The 16,292-nt window shown below is 45.7% G+C and overlaps 1 protein-coding gene across 1 annotated transcript in view; it reads left to right on the top strand.

Annotated features, from left to right (window-relative positions):
- WDFY4 (WDFY family member 4) overlaps positions 1 to 16,292 on the top strand; it is a 253,777-nt gene that overhangs the window by 153,043 nt on the left and 84,442 nt on the right. Inside the window, exons 40-43 of the mRNA XM_005699347.3 lie at positions 2,349 to 2,426; positions 6,347 to 6,553; positions 7,930 to 7,981; positions 10,934 to 11,097. Coding sequence (XP_005699404.2) covers positions 2,349 to 2,426; positions 6,347 to 6,553; positions 7,930 to 7,981; positions 10,934 to 11,097 — 501 coding nt within the window. The remainder of the gene's footprint in view (positions 1 to 2,348; positions 2,427 to 6,346; positions 6,554 to 7,929; positions 7,982 to 10,933; positions 11,098 to 16,292) is intronic.

Raw genomic sequence — 16,292 nt, 5'->3', positions numbered from 1 at the left:
TTTAAATTTCTTCTGTATTTCAGATATTTGTCCTTTGATGGATATGTGACTTGCAAATATTTTCTTCCAGATTGTAGCTAATTATTACATCATTTTTCTATGAGTTTTGTAGAGCAAAAGTTTTAATGTTGATGAAATCAAATTCATTGATTTTTCCTTTTCTGAATTGTGTTTCTGGTATAAAATCTGAACACTTTAGCAATTTGTTGAATGAGAACAATAAAAGCATACATCTTTGTTTTCAGTCTTAGAGAGAAAGGATTTATTGTTTTTCATTAACTTTAATGTTAGTTGTGAGTTTTTGTAGATTATTTTTATCAGGTTCTTCTCTATTCCTAGCTTTCTGAGAGTTTTATAGTGAATGAGTGTTGAATTTTTTCAAATACTATTAAGCATCAATTGATATGATCATGGAGAAGGCCATGGCACTCCACTTCAGTACTCTTGCCTGGAAAATCCCATGGACGGAGGAGCCTGGTGGGCTGTAGTCCATGGGGTCGCTAAGAGTTGGACATGACTGAGCGACTTCCCTTTCACTTTTCACTTTCATGCATTGGAGAAGGAAATGGCAACCCACTCCAGTGTTCTTGCCTGGAGAATCCCAGGGACGGGGGAGCCTGGTGGGCTGCCGTCTATGGGGTCGCACAGAGTCGGACACAACTGAAGTGACTTAGCAGCAGCAGCAGCAGATACAATCATGTCATTTTCTATTTTAACCTACTAATATGGTAGATTACAGTGATTACTTTTCAGGTATGTACCAGCTGTGCATTCTTGAAATAAACTCCATTCTGTCATTGTATGTGATTATTTTTATGTATTGCTAGGCTCTATTTGCTAATATTTTGTTAAAACTTTTTGCATCTCTATTTGTGAAAGTTAGGTTTATTTTCCTGTAGTATTTTTGTCTGGTTGTGATATAAAGTTATAAAGGTACTGCTCGCTGCATAAAACAAATTGGGAAATGTACCCAACTTTTCTATTTTCTGGAAAACATTTTGTAAAATATATGTTAATTATTGCTTAAATATTTTGTAAAATCCTCAAGTGAAGTCATCTGGACCTGGAAATTTACTTGGGGAGAGTATTTAAATTATGAATTCAATTTCCTTAACTGTTACATGCTATTCCAAGGATCTATTTTATGTTGGTTGAGATTTGGTAGCTTGTGCTTTTGTAAAGAATTTGTCCATTTAATCTCAGTTATCACATTTATGTGTATCTAGTTGTTTGTACTATTCTCTTGCTATCTTTTTAATCAATTTGCATACATTGAACCATCCTTGCATCCCAAGGATACATTCCATTTCATCATGGTATCCGATTCTTGTGCTGTTGAATTGTTTGCCAGTATTTTATAGAGGACTTTTGTATCAGTGTTTATCATGGATATTGGTCTTTAGTGTTCTTTTGTGTGTGGTATTTTTGCCTGGCTTTGGTATGAGTAATGCTGGCCTCTTATGATGAGTTGAAAAGTATTCCCTCTTCTATTTTTTTAAAAAATATAATTAGGTTTGGCATTAATTCTTCTTTGAATGTTTGATAGAAGTCTCTGGTGAAGCCGTCTAGCCCTGGGCATTTCGGTGTGTGGAGGGGAAATATCTGATTGCTAGTTAGTCCCCCTATTTGTTATTGATCTGTTCAGATTTTCTAAGACTTAGCTCTTTTCTAATGGAAGCATTTGGTGGCATATACTTCCCTCTCAGCATTGTTTTAGCTATGCAACACAAATTTTGATATGTTCTACTTTCAATTTTATTTAATACAATATATTTTATAAAATTTCCCTTGAGACTTACTTTTTGATCCATGGATTATTTAGAAGCATACTGTTTAGTTTCCAAGTGTTTGGAGATTTCCTGTTACTGACTTCAGATGGATTCTGTTATGATCAGAAAATGTATTTTGCACATTTCAATTTTTTATACATTTGTTGAAGTTTGTTTTATGGTCTGGCATGTAGTTTGTCTCAGTATATATTTTTGGGGAGCTTGTGTATTCTACTATTTTTGGGTGACTTATTCCATAAATATGTTACTTGAACATTTTTTTTAGAATTCCCTTTTGACTGAAGTATTATGTTCTAGCTTTTCTAGTTATTCTTGGGAGGAAGATTTATCTGCTATAACCTGGTTCAATGTAGTTAGAGGTAAAAGTAACCCGTAAACATGTCTGGGAATCTGAATGTATGTGTAACAGCGTAGGTGATTCATGTATTCCTGAGGTTGTGAATGATTTGACCAACAAGTCCCGTGACCGTTACTTCCTCTGGCGCTTGGCCAGAGCAGGAAGTTCTCATCTAAAATCACGATTGTTACTAGCTGTGGCTTGTTCTCTCTCTTCTCCAGGACTTTGTGTCATGTATTGAGAACCACAGACGAAGAGGACAAGAACTATATGCATCTCTATACAAAGATCACGTACAGGTGAGACGCAAGACAGTATCTTTCTCTGTGCGGAAGACTGGGATCCACCTTGAACGTGGAATAAAGAGTCACGAGAGCCTTTGGCTTAAACTCTAAATTGGCTCAGACAAGAGCCGATCATCAGTGAGTCAGTTCTACCTGCAAGACCTATGCCATGGAATTTGGATCCACAGTGACAGCAGCTGAGGAGATAGGCAGTGTGCCCATTCACGTATCTACTCATTCATCTGCTAGTAAATAGGCGTCAAGAGCCCACGGTGCCTTGTGCTGGGAGCTCGGGGCATGGCTCTGTTATCTGTGCCCCTGGACAGGCCCTTGCATGTCAGTGTCTCACTATTTGAGTTCACCAACTTCATTCAGAACTAGCAATACAATTAATAAATTCAGTTGCCATTGGGGGAAAATAAGACGAGTCATTTAGGATTGCATCCTTTCTTTAGGAATATCCCTCATCACACTGTTCCATTTCAAGACCGACAACATTGTTTATCTAAACTTTCAAATCAGCATCTGTTCAAGACCAGTGACCATTTCTCTTCCTGTGGTTGGAAATGCTTGGAAGATTTGTTCATGGCTAGGAGAGTTGTGCTCTGTGGTACTTGGTGGATTTCTGCTGAAATGTGAAAGACGGAAAGTTCATGGGAAAGGACAGAACCTCAGCAGAGGCTCTGAGCCCAGAAGGCAAGGGTCCAGTCTCCTGGAACATCAGCCGGGCTCATTTTCAGCATGGGGCCTGTCTGGGGCTCAGAGAGTGCTTGAGAAAGTTGTGTAGAGCTTTATTGTTGATTGAGGTATTTTTGAGAAAATCAGCATTTTGAGGCTAATCCATAAGGACACTTTCCAAGTGTTTAAATATTTAAGACAGATTGTTTTGATGTTTTAAAGGATGCAGATGTTATCACTGTCTGACGGAGATGATGGGGTCTGGAGCGTTCACCCTGCTTTCTTTTAAGCAACAACACACTTTCCCAATGTGGCCTTGCTCCACTTCCTGAGAAGTCAAGTCCAAGGTCTGAAAAGAAATCAGGCCCATGAAATATGCCGTGTTCTTCAAGGACAGCTTCTCCTAAGTACACTCCGTGAGGTCCTCCCAAGAAGGTGGAGATAATGAGATTCAGGCCCTCACCCACACGGCTCTTAGTAACAGGTTACATAAAACTTCTCCAACTGGGCATTTTACCTGCACCCACGAGGTCGCTGGACATGCAGGTGCTCACGACATGACGCGAGTGGCCTGCCTGCAAGCTGCGTCCACCCCAGGTGCAGACACTTCCTGTGCTTTCTCCTGCTGGACATAAGGTTGCCAAGAGCAGGGCTGTGGCCTTGAGTATGTACACATCCACTTCTTTGCAGTCTGCTCTGTATGGGCTCCCGAGACCCTAACAGTTCTAGTCCCAGTAAATGATGCTCACTAGCCCATCATATAGCCATTCATCACCCACCAAAGTCAGGTCAGCTGTACCCCAGCACTGGGGCTGGAGGCAGACACCGGCTGGTTGCCAAGATGAAAGCCGCAATGAGGCTGCCCGGGAGTTTCTATTCAGCCAAGACTCATAGCTGCCTCTAATTCACCAGCATCCCTGCCTCTGGGCCTGATGTGGCATTTGGCCTATTCGAGGCTTGAACTGAAAGAGGACTTTACCCTGTGCACAGACATGGGCATTGCGAACACCTTGCAGGTGTAGAAACTCAGGGCTTTTGCTTCTTTAGTCACGTCATGTTCTCAGTCCTGGGACCACATATAGCCTTCGACTATGGATTAAACAATTGCTCATCTCTGAGGGATGAGTGAGGGATCCTATCACCGACACTCATATGTCTGACTGCAGATATTCAAAAGAACACATTTGCCCTGCAGTGAAGACTCAGGCGGACATGAACCGCCAGGGTGCACAGATGGAGCCTTAAGGTGGAAGGGATGACCTTGAAAGAGTAATTTGCAACTCCAGATGGACAACCCAGTAGCTTGGGATCGTTCATCCTCTATGAAGCTCAATATGGAACTACAAATGCAACAATAGTCTCCAAGGAGCTGAAATATTCTCCCCAAACAAGTGTTCATTTCATATAACTAAATCCATATAAAAGACTTTGGATAGTCATTATTTTCCTGGAGTCTTTTATTAAAAAATTGGCGTACTTGTAAAATGCTATGATCATTTTGGGTATGAATTTAAGAACTGTGGAGAAACAAAGTAATCTTGTTTTGAAATAAGAGTTGCTTTATTCACAATAATAATACTAACTGCTGAAGTTTGTGAGGCACCATATTAAACTCTTGAAAATATCGTCTCATTCGATCCTTATATAATCCCATGGTTTTATTGTTGCTGTAATATTACTAACCAAATTTGACTGATGAAGATACTGAGTCTCCTTCAGATTTAGTGGCTAGTGAAAAGCAGAAATATTGGGACAACTCAAGTTCATCTGACACCAAAGACAGTGTGCTTAGAACTATACCATCTGTCTTGTTTTTGAGACAGTTTGCAAGCTCTGAGAATGATTTTCCCATTTAAAGTGGTCCAGATTTTCAGGGTCTACCTCTAAGCCTGCCAGTCTTTGAAGTAATACTGGCAGAAAGTAGGGTTTAATAAAATGGCACCAGGGCCCTAGGAAAGGACTCAGGCACGCAGGCTGAAGCTAAAGGCTGTGCAGTCAGACAGACTGGGTTTCAATCCTAGCTTGGCCAGCTGCTGGTCACCTTGGGGAAATCACTTCTCCTCTTCTAGACCTCGTTCCTTCATGAGGATAATAGAAATTACTTACAAGTTCCCGCATTCACTTTCAGTGTCATTGTGTGGAGGGGATGAAATAGAGCAGGTAAGGGGCTCAGCCTAATATATGACAATGAGTTTCTTCTCTATGTCACATTTATAAGGTCTGTGCTTCTTGTCATTAACACTTTCACCTTTCAGCTTTCTGAAAAATTAAAATGTAGGGTGCATGCCGTCAAATATGTGAATAGTTGCAAAAGTTCACCCTGCAGACAAAGGTGATTCTGCTGTCCAAACTGAATTGAAATTTTTCTTGAAAGATGATGTGGGGAACTTCAGTGTGGAATACAGAGGCGGTCTGGGGCACTGATGTACTTTGTTAAAGGTTTGAGTTATACTCTAGCAGAAGATGCGGCCTTCCCCAGTAGCTCAGTGGTAAAGGATCTGCCTGCAATGCGGGAGACATAAGAGACGTGGGTTCGATCCCTGGGTCGGGAAGATCTCCTGGAGGAGGAAATGGCAACCCACTCCAGTATTCTTGCCAGGAGAATCTCATGGACAGAGGAGCCTGGTGGGCTACAGTCCGTAGCGTTGCAGAGTCGGACACGACAGGGTGACCGAGCACAGCAGAGCCCCAGCAGAAAGGACAACAGTCAAGTGCTACATATGCGAACTACGAGGGCTTCACAGGTGTTAGGTGGGGTTATGTTCACTAATATCAAAGGTTTGGGCTTCCGTGAACAGCCTCATTGCACCTTCAGTCCAGACACTAGAAGTAGTGCTTTCAGTAGGAGTGGGTAGGGACCATGGTAAAATCCCCTGTCTACTTTGAAGGGCAGGGGCTATGGCGGCTGCTGTGTCTGTTCTGTCAAATAGCTCCCCAGTCCTCGGATGAGTAGTATGGGGACCTTTGGACAGCGCAGCACACAGCAGTCACGAAGCTCTATGGGCCAAAGGGCAGAGGATTTTTCTCCTCCTTGAGCCTGAGTTAAACGGTCTCAAAGCTGGACAAACTGATTTCTTCTCCTGACCTGGTCCTGGCTCCAGAGATTTCACTACACACCCTGCAGGTGCTTGTGGCTGCCTTTAGAGGTTATTTTCTTCAGGCAGTTACGAGGGGCTTGGTCTGTTCATCCCAGGAGGTTTGGGGCCAGGCCGATAAGGAGCTGTGTCCAGGAGTGATGCTATACTTCTGCTTCCCAGAGACGGAGATGTGGCAACATCAAGGCGGCCAATGCGTGGACCAGAATCCAGGAGCAGCTTTTTGGGGAGCTGGGCTTGTGGAATCAGATGGCAGAAGCCACACCCTGCTCCCAGTGGGAACTGGATTGGAGAGAAGGACCCGCTCGTATGCGGAAACGCATCAGACGCTTATCTCCATGGGAGGCCCTGAATCAAGAAAGGCTCAAGGTAAGAATCAGATGCAATCAGAGAGGATGCTTCCAGACAGGAAATGTGTAGGGAGGTGTCTCCTTAGCTTTTCCATCTGATGTTTCCATCAGGAGTGCTTTGGCATGAACAGGGAGGAAAGAGAATGTCCGCAGTTAACTGTAGGAGTGCTGTGGTGTATTCTTGATGCTGTTTGACACAAGAATCGCCAATTCCCCAAGTACACAGAAAGGATGCTCTAACCACAGTCTGAATGAATGTAGATATGAGTGGTTCAGCACCAACCCTACCAACCTAATACCATGCTGACATCCATAAAAGTCCATTAGAATGGTCTGGACGCCAGCTTTTGGAAAGAGCAATGTGATGGACATAGTCTGCGTGCCCAAGTTATGTGTCTTGGAGCAGTCATAACCAGCCCTCGTACGGGCATTACTACGCAGGCAAATCCCATATCAAGTACAGTGGAAATAGCTGGAACTCAGCTGTTTACGCAAGCTCGAGCCTGTGACCCATTTAGTCCAAATGACGCTGAAACTGGATTAGATTCCCAGGCAAGAAAATCTGGACAGTCCCTGGGACTTGGCTGCGATGAAGCTTGGATTCTCGGTCAGGCTTATGTTTGTGCTTTTTAAATGATGAAGAATTATCCTTGGATTGGTAGTGAATATAGGAAGATCCTGTTAACAGCATTTCGTGTTCTCACTGAATGATCCTGGTTTAAAAGATTCTGAAAAGCTGTCTGTCCAAACCCTGGAACTCAAGGTGTTTTCTTCTGCATTCACCTGAAGTTACAAGGTTGGGTTCATTCTCTAGTCCATCTCCCCAGAACCTTTTACCCAAGCTAAATCCTTTGTGAAACCTAATGAAGAATTATATTTAATTTATTCCATAGACATTTTAAGTTTTAATGTATTATCAGCAAACATCTGGTGGTATATAGTATTTTTCCCTCAAATACATTCCTTAGGAGATGGAGGCAGGAAAAGTCAGCCTACCCATGGTGCTGATGGCAAGGCTAAAGGCTGGCTGTGGAACCTGGCCTCTGGTCTCTTGGGCTGCCCCAGACCCTGTCTCTGGTACCCCCTCCAGGGTGGCCCATACCACAGACAGCCAGGATGCTCTCTACTCCCACCTGGCATATCTTTGGTAATTACTGTAAATCTGACTTAATGGAAAATTGTGGGTTTTTTCTCCTTTGACTCAGGAACATTACTATTTGCATTTTATTGTGGTCCGTTAGGATTTGGCATTTTGCTCCCCTTGCATCTGAGTATTGAGTGTATGAGTGATTCGAGAGGGTCAAATGTGTGTGTGTGTCTGTGCAAATCTTTGGAATGGGGGCTGGGGCACATAGGTATCCAAATCTAATTTCTGTTTCTCTGGTTTTATTTTAGGAAAGCCAAGACAGAAATGGCAATGTTTCTCAGATAAACACCGAACACCAAGGTATTCAATTTATCTATTTTTTAATTTAATATTTAAACCAATTTATTGCTTTATTTAGCATCTTCTTAAAGGTATCAAGTTAATATATTGTAGGAAAAGAATGCTGCAAGTCTAGAGTCGAGAGTGCAAAGCCTTTCATCTCCGTGCTCTTGCAGACATGAGTACTCTATCAAGGGAAGGATTTGGGGTTTATGTTGCAACAATAAGAACTTTTCTCAGGAAAATTATCTTGTCAGTTTTCTCTGTGAGGGAAATCTCAAAAGTGCCCTGCCCAGTACAAATACATGTTCAATATGTAACCTAAAACACCTCGGAGGAAAATGGGAAAATGTTTTCGAGCAAAAGTGAATGGAAGAGATATTTAATACTTACACTGAATTCTCTGATTATAAAGATGACAGATATAGTGGTCAATATTATTTCTCCAGTTTGAAAATGTACTTTGGATTCCTTATGTTTATTTTTTAGGTAATGCTCATGGAGGAACTTGGTTGAATTGATATGTTGATAATCTAGTTTGTTTTCAGAGATCATTTTGCCCCGTACACTTCCAAGTGAAAGTGAAAGTCACTCAGTCGTGTCCAGCTCTTTGCAACCCCATACAGTCCATGGAATTTTCTAGGCCAGAATCCTGGAGTGGGTAGCCTTCCTTTCTCCAGGGGATCTTCCTAACCCAGGGACTGAACCCACGTCTCCCGCATTGCAGGCAGATTCTTCACCAGCTGAGCCACCAGGGAAGGCCCGGACACGTCCAAATGCACACAAATACACACTCAGACACACGCGCTGTGTTTCAGTTTTGTGTTTCCACCAAGGATGTGCCTTTTGTTTCAAACACTCCCTGTCTGTAAGTTTCACTGTGTCCTAGGCTGCAGCTAACGTCACCTCCCTAACCAAGTGACAACTTCCTGGAGCTGATTAAGCTTGCCTCATTCCATGCCTCAGCACCGGAGTTTGTGTGGAGCTTGCTGTCTGGCCAGTCTGAAGTCACAAAGCCCAGAAATAAGGATCTTGAACCCTGACCCTGTGTTGATCTGGGGGTCCCACTGCAGCGCGGGACTTGGGATAACGTTGTAACACCCCTTTTTTGGTTTCTCTTCTTTTCGGCCCAAGCGCCATTGCCCTAAGGTTAGAGGGACAGTCTGCCTGCTCTCTTTCTCAGAATGGGAGGCTGCAGAGGGTGCAGGGGCAGAAAGCAGGGGTTGAGGCCACGGGCTGCCGAGTCCCCTCGCTCACCACACAGAGGGCCCCCCTGGTGGCCTAGGACCCCAGGTCTTCTCTGCGTTTCCAGCATGGACCCCCAATTCCCAGTAGGGAGCTGAGGAAGGGGAAGAGAAAGGGGTGTGACTGTCTGCCGTGCCTCCGGGGCGCCCGTCCCTGCGCAGTGTTCTCTTTGCCTGGGGAAAGTCCGTGATGACTGTCGCTGTGAGCGGCAGGCACTGTCACACAGCCAGATATGAGACGCCCAGGTGGGGAGGAGTTCAAAGAGATGAGCATCCTGGCACAAAGAAAATGACCAGAAGCCCCCTTGACCTGGCTGCCATGTGCAACGCGCTGCTCAAGGCAGGCGGCCCCCAGGACAGGGCGGAGGAGCAAGATCTGCAGATACAGGCGGGTCTGTGCTTAGCTGGTACCCAGGTGCACGCGTCCAGGAGCGCGTCCTCAGGAAATAAGTCTGTATGTATGCACACTGATTGCAGCACAGTAGATTTTGGTAGTACAGAAATAGACAATAGTTGTATTTCTAAAAAATAGGAAACAGGTTGAGTGTTTATGGAAGTCACACAATAGATAATTACACAGCCACTTAAGTTGCTTTCTAAGAACTTTTAAGGGAATAAGAAAGTATTCATGGCATAACATTTTTTGAGCAAAAATTTAGAAAAGCAAAGCTATAAATTCAATATAATTCTCATCATGTCCAAAATTTCACGTGTGCATACATATACGTGGGGCTTTCCAGGTGACTCGGTGGTAAAGAGTCAGCCTGCCAATGAGGAGACGCGTGAGACACGGGTTTGACCCCTGGGTCAGAAAGATCCCCTGGAGGAGGAGGTGGCAACCGACCTCAGTATTCTTGCCTGAAAAATCCCATTGACAAAGGAGCCTGGCGGGCTACAGTCCATGGGATTGCAAAGAGACAGACACAGCTGAGCATGAACATACGTGTATTTCTGCACATACACATATGTGTACAGAGACGATATAGAAGTACACCGAAGTATGGCCAGTGAGGCAAACAGCCCAGAGATGAACGGGACTCTTGCGAGGGACTTGGTGCAGATCCTGCCTCAGATGTTAGTAGCCACATGACCTTGAGTCAAATAATTAGCCTCTGCCAGTATCTTCATTAGCCAAGTGACGATGGAACGGAACCTATGACCCAGGCAGGAGCAGAGGGAAATGCCGTTCAAGGGCCCGGCGCAGAGAAAGCGCTCTCTAAGTGAGAGCTGCAAAGTCTTGTTATTTGCACTCTCTCTGGGCTCATGGGCAATATTTGTTTTATTTTTCACAATTTTTGTATTGCTCCCAATTTCATGTGTTTTCCAAGGATACTTTCCATAATTAGGAGGAAGAAGGTCACTTTTTAAAAAGAGTGAACAAAGTGAAGTTGACCAAAAGCAAATCCTGGTGACCCTCTAGGGAACTGCTTTACTGATTAATGAAGGTACATTTTGAAATGTCGCCCTGTGATCACTGGAGACGCTAGAGCAACCGGGCTTAGGTACACTTTCTGGAGTGAATCAACCTGCAGGCATGATCACCTCACACTGAGGTCAGAGGGGTATGTCCACTTTCAGAAACAGTGAGGGACACCCTGGAATCCATACCATTCACAGCTGCTCTGAGACTTTGCAGTTCCTCCCAGGGCCTCGGGCCTGGGCTGCACACTTCCCTCACGATGCAAGGTTGCCCATGTCCAAACCACATGTCCCCTTTTTGCTGTTGCAGATGAGCTGACACTGAAGGAAGGCGAGAGCGAGAGAGACGAGGTGGTGGACTGCACCCAGCTGACCTTCTTCCCCGCCTTGCATGAAAGCCTGCACTCCGAAGATTTCTTAGAACTATGTCGGGAAAGACAAGTCATCTTACAAGAGCTTCTTGATCATGAAAAGGTAACACAGCCCATCACAATTACTCTTTAAAGATTATCAGACATGAGAGAACTCAACTTTTTGCATTCACGTGGGAGGTGATATCTCTGTTCACCGTAAAAAAGTGAAGGAGCGAAAAAACCCAGCATACTCCTAAATTTATGGGCCCAGAGCAAGTGTGTAAATGCCCAGTATGTCTTGCATCAAAATGTGTAGATGTAAAGCATGTTGCTAATCTGTTACATGAAATATGTTCTGATGTCCTACTTTGACCTTCATAATAATCTGGGAGGCCAATTTCAACTTAGAATTCTTCACCTTCTTGTGGTTCAGCATCTTGGTCCCCTGCTCACAGCCTGACCACCCTGAGGGCTGATCCCACACCTTCATAAGAGGCCTTGGTGGATGTGTTTGGACACTGACCCCTTTGTCCCAGCTGTCCCCACACTCCTCACCCTGAAATCAGCTCCCCTTGGCCACCACGCAAGCCTAGAGGAAGCATACTCATGGCACCGTGAGCCCCGGAACGGTGGGCCTGTGCATGGTGTGCGCAGCCAGGAGGCAGGCTGGGCAGTTAGCAGGGAAACCCGTGGTTGGGAATGCCTGGAGCTGGGCTGTGGGATCCCAGCTGTGAGAGCTGGAGCTGGGCTGTGGGCTCTTGGTGTGCGTGACCTCTGGGTATGCCTGGAGGAGGGTTAGGGCTTCTCGCTGAAGTACAGGCACAGAGGTGGGCTCTCTTACACAAGTCTAAGTATGGAAGATGAAGCACATGTCTTAAAGTAACACAGAACTGAACTGAAATCCCAACATGGCCACATACTACATAAATGACTGGTTACTTCATCTTCATGAGCCTCAGTTACTCTCATCTTTAATATCGCAGCCATAGCAACCATTTCACAAAATGCTCATAAGGCTTAAATGGAATAATGGAAGCAAAGTGACTGGTGCAGAGCCCAGCTCATGTGAGGTGGCTTATTAAAGGCCCGTTCTCTTCTCTTTTCAAAGGCCGTCTATCTCATCTATCAACACTCCTGTCTGGGTTACTATGCATGTGAGTGAAGAAAAGGCCCCAGCAAAGCAGAGGAGTGGGCAGGGCAGGGCCAGGAAGTCATGCGGGGTCTACGCAGAGGTGAATGCATGAGAGCTGAGGGCCAGCCTGGCCACAGGGTAGAGAAGGGCAGAGCAGAGCTACGGGCCACTGAGTAAGCAGCCTGGGTTTCCAGGCACAGGTGACAAGCTCAGAGAGTCTGTGATGGGTTTCAGCAAGGAGCAGAAGTTGAAGCCTGTCCCTTCCAGGGGCAGGTTCCTGGGAGAGACTCCTGGAGGGTGTCAGATTGGGATTTGCTCCTTCGAGGCATTGGGTAAAGGGCTGGCTTGAGGTGCACTGGCCAAAGGGATGACTGCAGAGCTTCTACCACGTTGCTTAGTTGCTTTCAGATCTGGGTAACAGTTCAGTCAACACAGTCCTGGAAGATCAAGGTCCTTCTATGTGCTTAACCCGCAGCTTTCAGCCAGAGAGCACACTTGCATGCCCCCATCGCATCTGGCCACATTTATTATATTTATATATATATTTATTCTATTTACATTCCTTTTATTTATGGAAGTAGTGTTAGTCTACTGTATTAAGTTTAAAAAATGGATATTAAAACATATATATGTAACATATATATGTTTATATGTGTGTATACGTATTCATAATATCCAGCTGCTGAGTGCTAACAGCTGATAACAGTTTGAACACATCATCTGTTAATATGTTCATATAGGTAAATGGATGTTTAGTAACTGCCTAGTCAATTGAAAACAGCTAGGAGATCAATGCTTTCTTACTTTAAAAACCTTTCTTTGCTTTATGCTCTTAAAGGATCTTGTGAAGCAGTGATTCTCAGCATGGGGCAGCTTTACTCCCAGGGGCCATTGCCAATGTCAGCAGACACATGTGGTTGTCATGACTTGGTGGGGGAGGGTTGCTACTGGCCTCTAGTGGGCAGAGGCCGAGGATGCTGCTTCACATCCTCCAATGCTCAGGAGAGACGAGACTAATTATTCGGCCCCAAATGCCCATAGTGCCAAGGTGAGCAATCTTCATATGAAGGATGCATATTGCCCAGATTATTGAGCCCTAGCCATCCCTCCCTACCTCCCTGATAGGGTAAGGAAGTGGGGAATTATGTTGTCTCCATATTGGCATGTAATTCTTTATATTGTGTTGATAGGAAGAGAGCAATGGCAATACTTTGTCTTCATTTGGTATATTAATTTTCTATTGCTGCCATAACAAATTACCAAAACGTGGTGACTTAAAACAACACACATTTATTATCTCAAAGCTCTGAGCACAGCATAGCTCAGCTGGTTTTCTGCCTAAGAGTCTCACATGGGCTGAAACTGGGGTGCCGGCAGGGCTGCGGGTCTCTCTAGAGACTCTGAGAATGAATGCGTTTCCGAGCTTGTTCAGGTGTTGGCAGAATCCAGTTCTACGATTCTGTAGGACTGAGGTCCCTGTTCCTGGCTGGCTGTTAGCCAGGGGTTATTCTGAGCTGCTGGAGGTTGCCCACATCCCTCCCTTGTGGCCCCCTTCCTGCATCTTCAAAGCCAGCTGCAGTGGCCTTCTCACCCTGCACATCTCTCCAACCCCCTTCTGCCTCATCTGCCCTCTCCTTCGTCTCCCCTCTGCCTCCCTCCTCCACTGAATCTATCCCACCAACTGTCCCACCTTCCTCTTCAGCTGCTAAGGTCTCATGGGAATTGGACCCACTAGGTAATCCAGGGTAATTTCAATATTTTAAGGTCTACTGATTTGCAGTCTTAATTTCATCTGAAATGAGTAATTATTTCCAGCCCTTCAAGTAACACCTGGGTTAGTGTTTGATAGGATAATCAGGGACAAGGCTCTTGGGGGACATCTTTGTCCCCAAATACTGCCTGCCACATTTGGAACCACTGAGGTTCCGCATCTCACCTAATCCATGTTCCTACCTTCCAAGAAGAGCTTCTGTGAACAGCGTGACTCCCAGGTGCTTGCCAAGACTGGCCAGGTATCTGCAGCCCTGGCTGGGCTGCGCTGAGGGCAAGGTCTGAAGTTTATAGTCACAGTCGGTGCTTGTGGAGGAGCTGGAAGGCTTTGAGCAAATACTGAAAATGTATTTGCTCCACTCATGACGAAGGTTGGAAGCTGGAATGAGCATGACAAAGGGTTATGAGCATTCACCGAGTGCCTGAGGCTGGGAACGGATAACGAAGGGTTATACGCCCGGCCTTGAGGCGTTCGAGGGCTTCCTTCTGACCACCTGTTTCTGAGAGCAAGGACTGTTGTTTCATGATAAGACTCCCTTTAGAGTTTTCGCCAAAGCTATGTTATGGCTTGGGCGGTGGGAACTGTATGTTATGCTTAAGTGCTTTGATGTTTATCTGAAATGGCTACGTGCAAGTCAGCCTTATGCTCTATTCCCTGAAAATTATAAAACTACACACTTGGATAATAAACTTTGTTAGTCCACTAGAGGCTGTCCCTGAATGTCCTTTTCAGAGTGCGGTTCTCTGAGCCTTACAGCTGTGATACCAGCCTGGCCTGTGCAGCGAGTACTTGCTTTCAGTATTTTTGCTAATTGTCTCACGCTGCAGCACTTCACTCTGGGATCTCGGTGGGGGAGCCAGAGCCTGAAGCCCCCAGGTGGCTAACTTTCCCAGCCTCTGAGAGGCAGGCCAGGACTAGCACGATGCTGTTCTCCTCTCCTCCCCTGCCTGTACTTAAACTTCAGTCGTTCTGGGTCTCTGTGTCGTACAGCAGGAAGCTGCCAGAATGCTTCATGTGGCTCGTGACTCTAGGCTGTGCAGAGAGGAGTGTGTGGGGGCCAAAGGAGCGTGAGGGGCTGAGCAGCTGCAAGCAAGATGGTTCTGAACATTATCAAGACATTTGTTCTTTGCACAAGTTGTTTTGATCCATTTTGTTGGGTTGTGCTCATTGCCTCTGGCTTTATGGTTAGTTGTGGAAGAGACTCTTTTCTGATTCAGCTGAATTCCTGCAGGGTCAGTGGACCAAACCCCCAGATACAGCCGCTCCCTGGAGAAGCTCTAGGAGACAGGCGAAGGCCCCATGGGGACAGGCTCCCTGGAGGCAGAGTGGGCAGGGGCTCTAGTCTGGCCCCGGCTCTGCCTCCGCCACTTACATTGTGTGTCCCCACCCTAGACTCTGTGCCAGGCACCAGGAGCTCTCGGTGGCTTGTACCTGCTGTTATTACTGTGACCGTGGCTCTTCCTTTAGAGTGTCTTAGGATCTGTTCTTTCAGTCCAAGAGAAAGGGGGAGATGGGATATGAACTCTGAACACCAAGCAATGACCTTGAGGAAGCGGGGAAGGGCCTGTCAGTGCAAACGAATAAGGGCTCCTCTGTGGACAGCGTAGAACCGCAGACAGGCCTCCTTCCAGCAGGTCAGGGTTCTCATGGGTTCTGCTCTGACCCGCCGTTCCATCCTGCATCATCTCAGCAGGAAAGAGATCCACACTCAGTCTGTCCCAGCTCTGCACTTGCCCAGCCGAGCAAGGGAGAGTTGTTACACTGACTCTAGAACCGCGGTGCAAATAGTGAAGAATCCGCCCGCCAGTGCAGGAGATTCGAGAGACGCAGCCTTGATCTCTGTGTTGGGAAGACCCCTGGAGAAGGAAATGGCAACCCACTCCAGTGTTCTTGCCTGGAAAATGCCATGGACAGAGGAGCCTAGTAGGCTACACAGCCCATGGGGTGGCAAAGAGTTGGACATGACTGAGTGCAAGCATGCACACACGCGCACACACACACACACACACACACACACACACACACACACACACTAGAACCGTGAAAGTATTCAAGCAAAGATACAGGAAGTGTGCCCACAGCAGGGGTGTGTGTGTGTATATATATATATAGATGGTTATTTTCTGCATTTCCTCAGACTAATATTTCTGCTTGTGTTGAGACATTTTATATCAAGTATTGTGATTCTGATTCAGCATTGTTGAGATAATGTCTGCATTGTTGAGAGTTCTCCTAACTCAGATGTCTCCATAAGACCTTGTGGGCCTCGTGTGTTTTCTAAGTGAAGGCACACCCAGGCAGGGTGTATGTGAGAGGTATGCGCCCACACTCAGAAAAGCCAGAGCATCTGCCTTCAGTGGCCATCACAGAAAGTGGGCAGGCAGCCTCACAGAGAGTCCCGCCCCTTCTCCCC

This window comes from Capra hircus, chromosome 28 (genome assembly GCF_001704415.2).
Source record: "Capra hircus breed San Clemente chromosome 28, ASM170441v1, whole genome shotgun sequence".
In the NCBI taxonomy this organism is placed as follows: domain Eukaryota; kingdom Metazoa; phylum Chordata; class Mammalia; order Artiodactyla; family Bovidae; genus Capra; species Capra hircus.
This window is presented reverse-complemented; position numbering and strand designations above follow the sequence as displayed.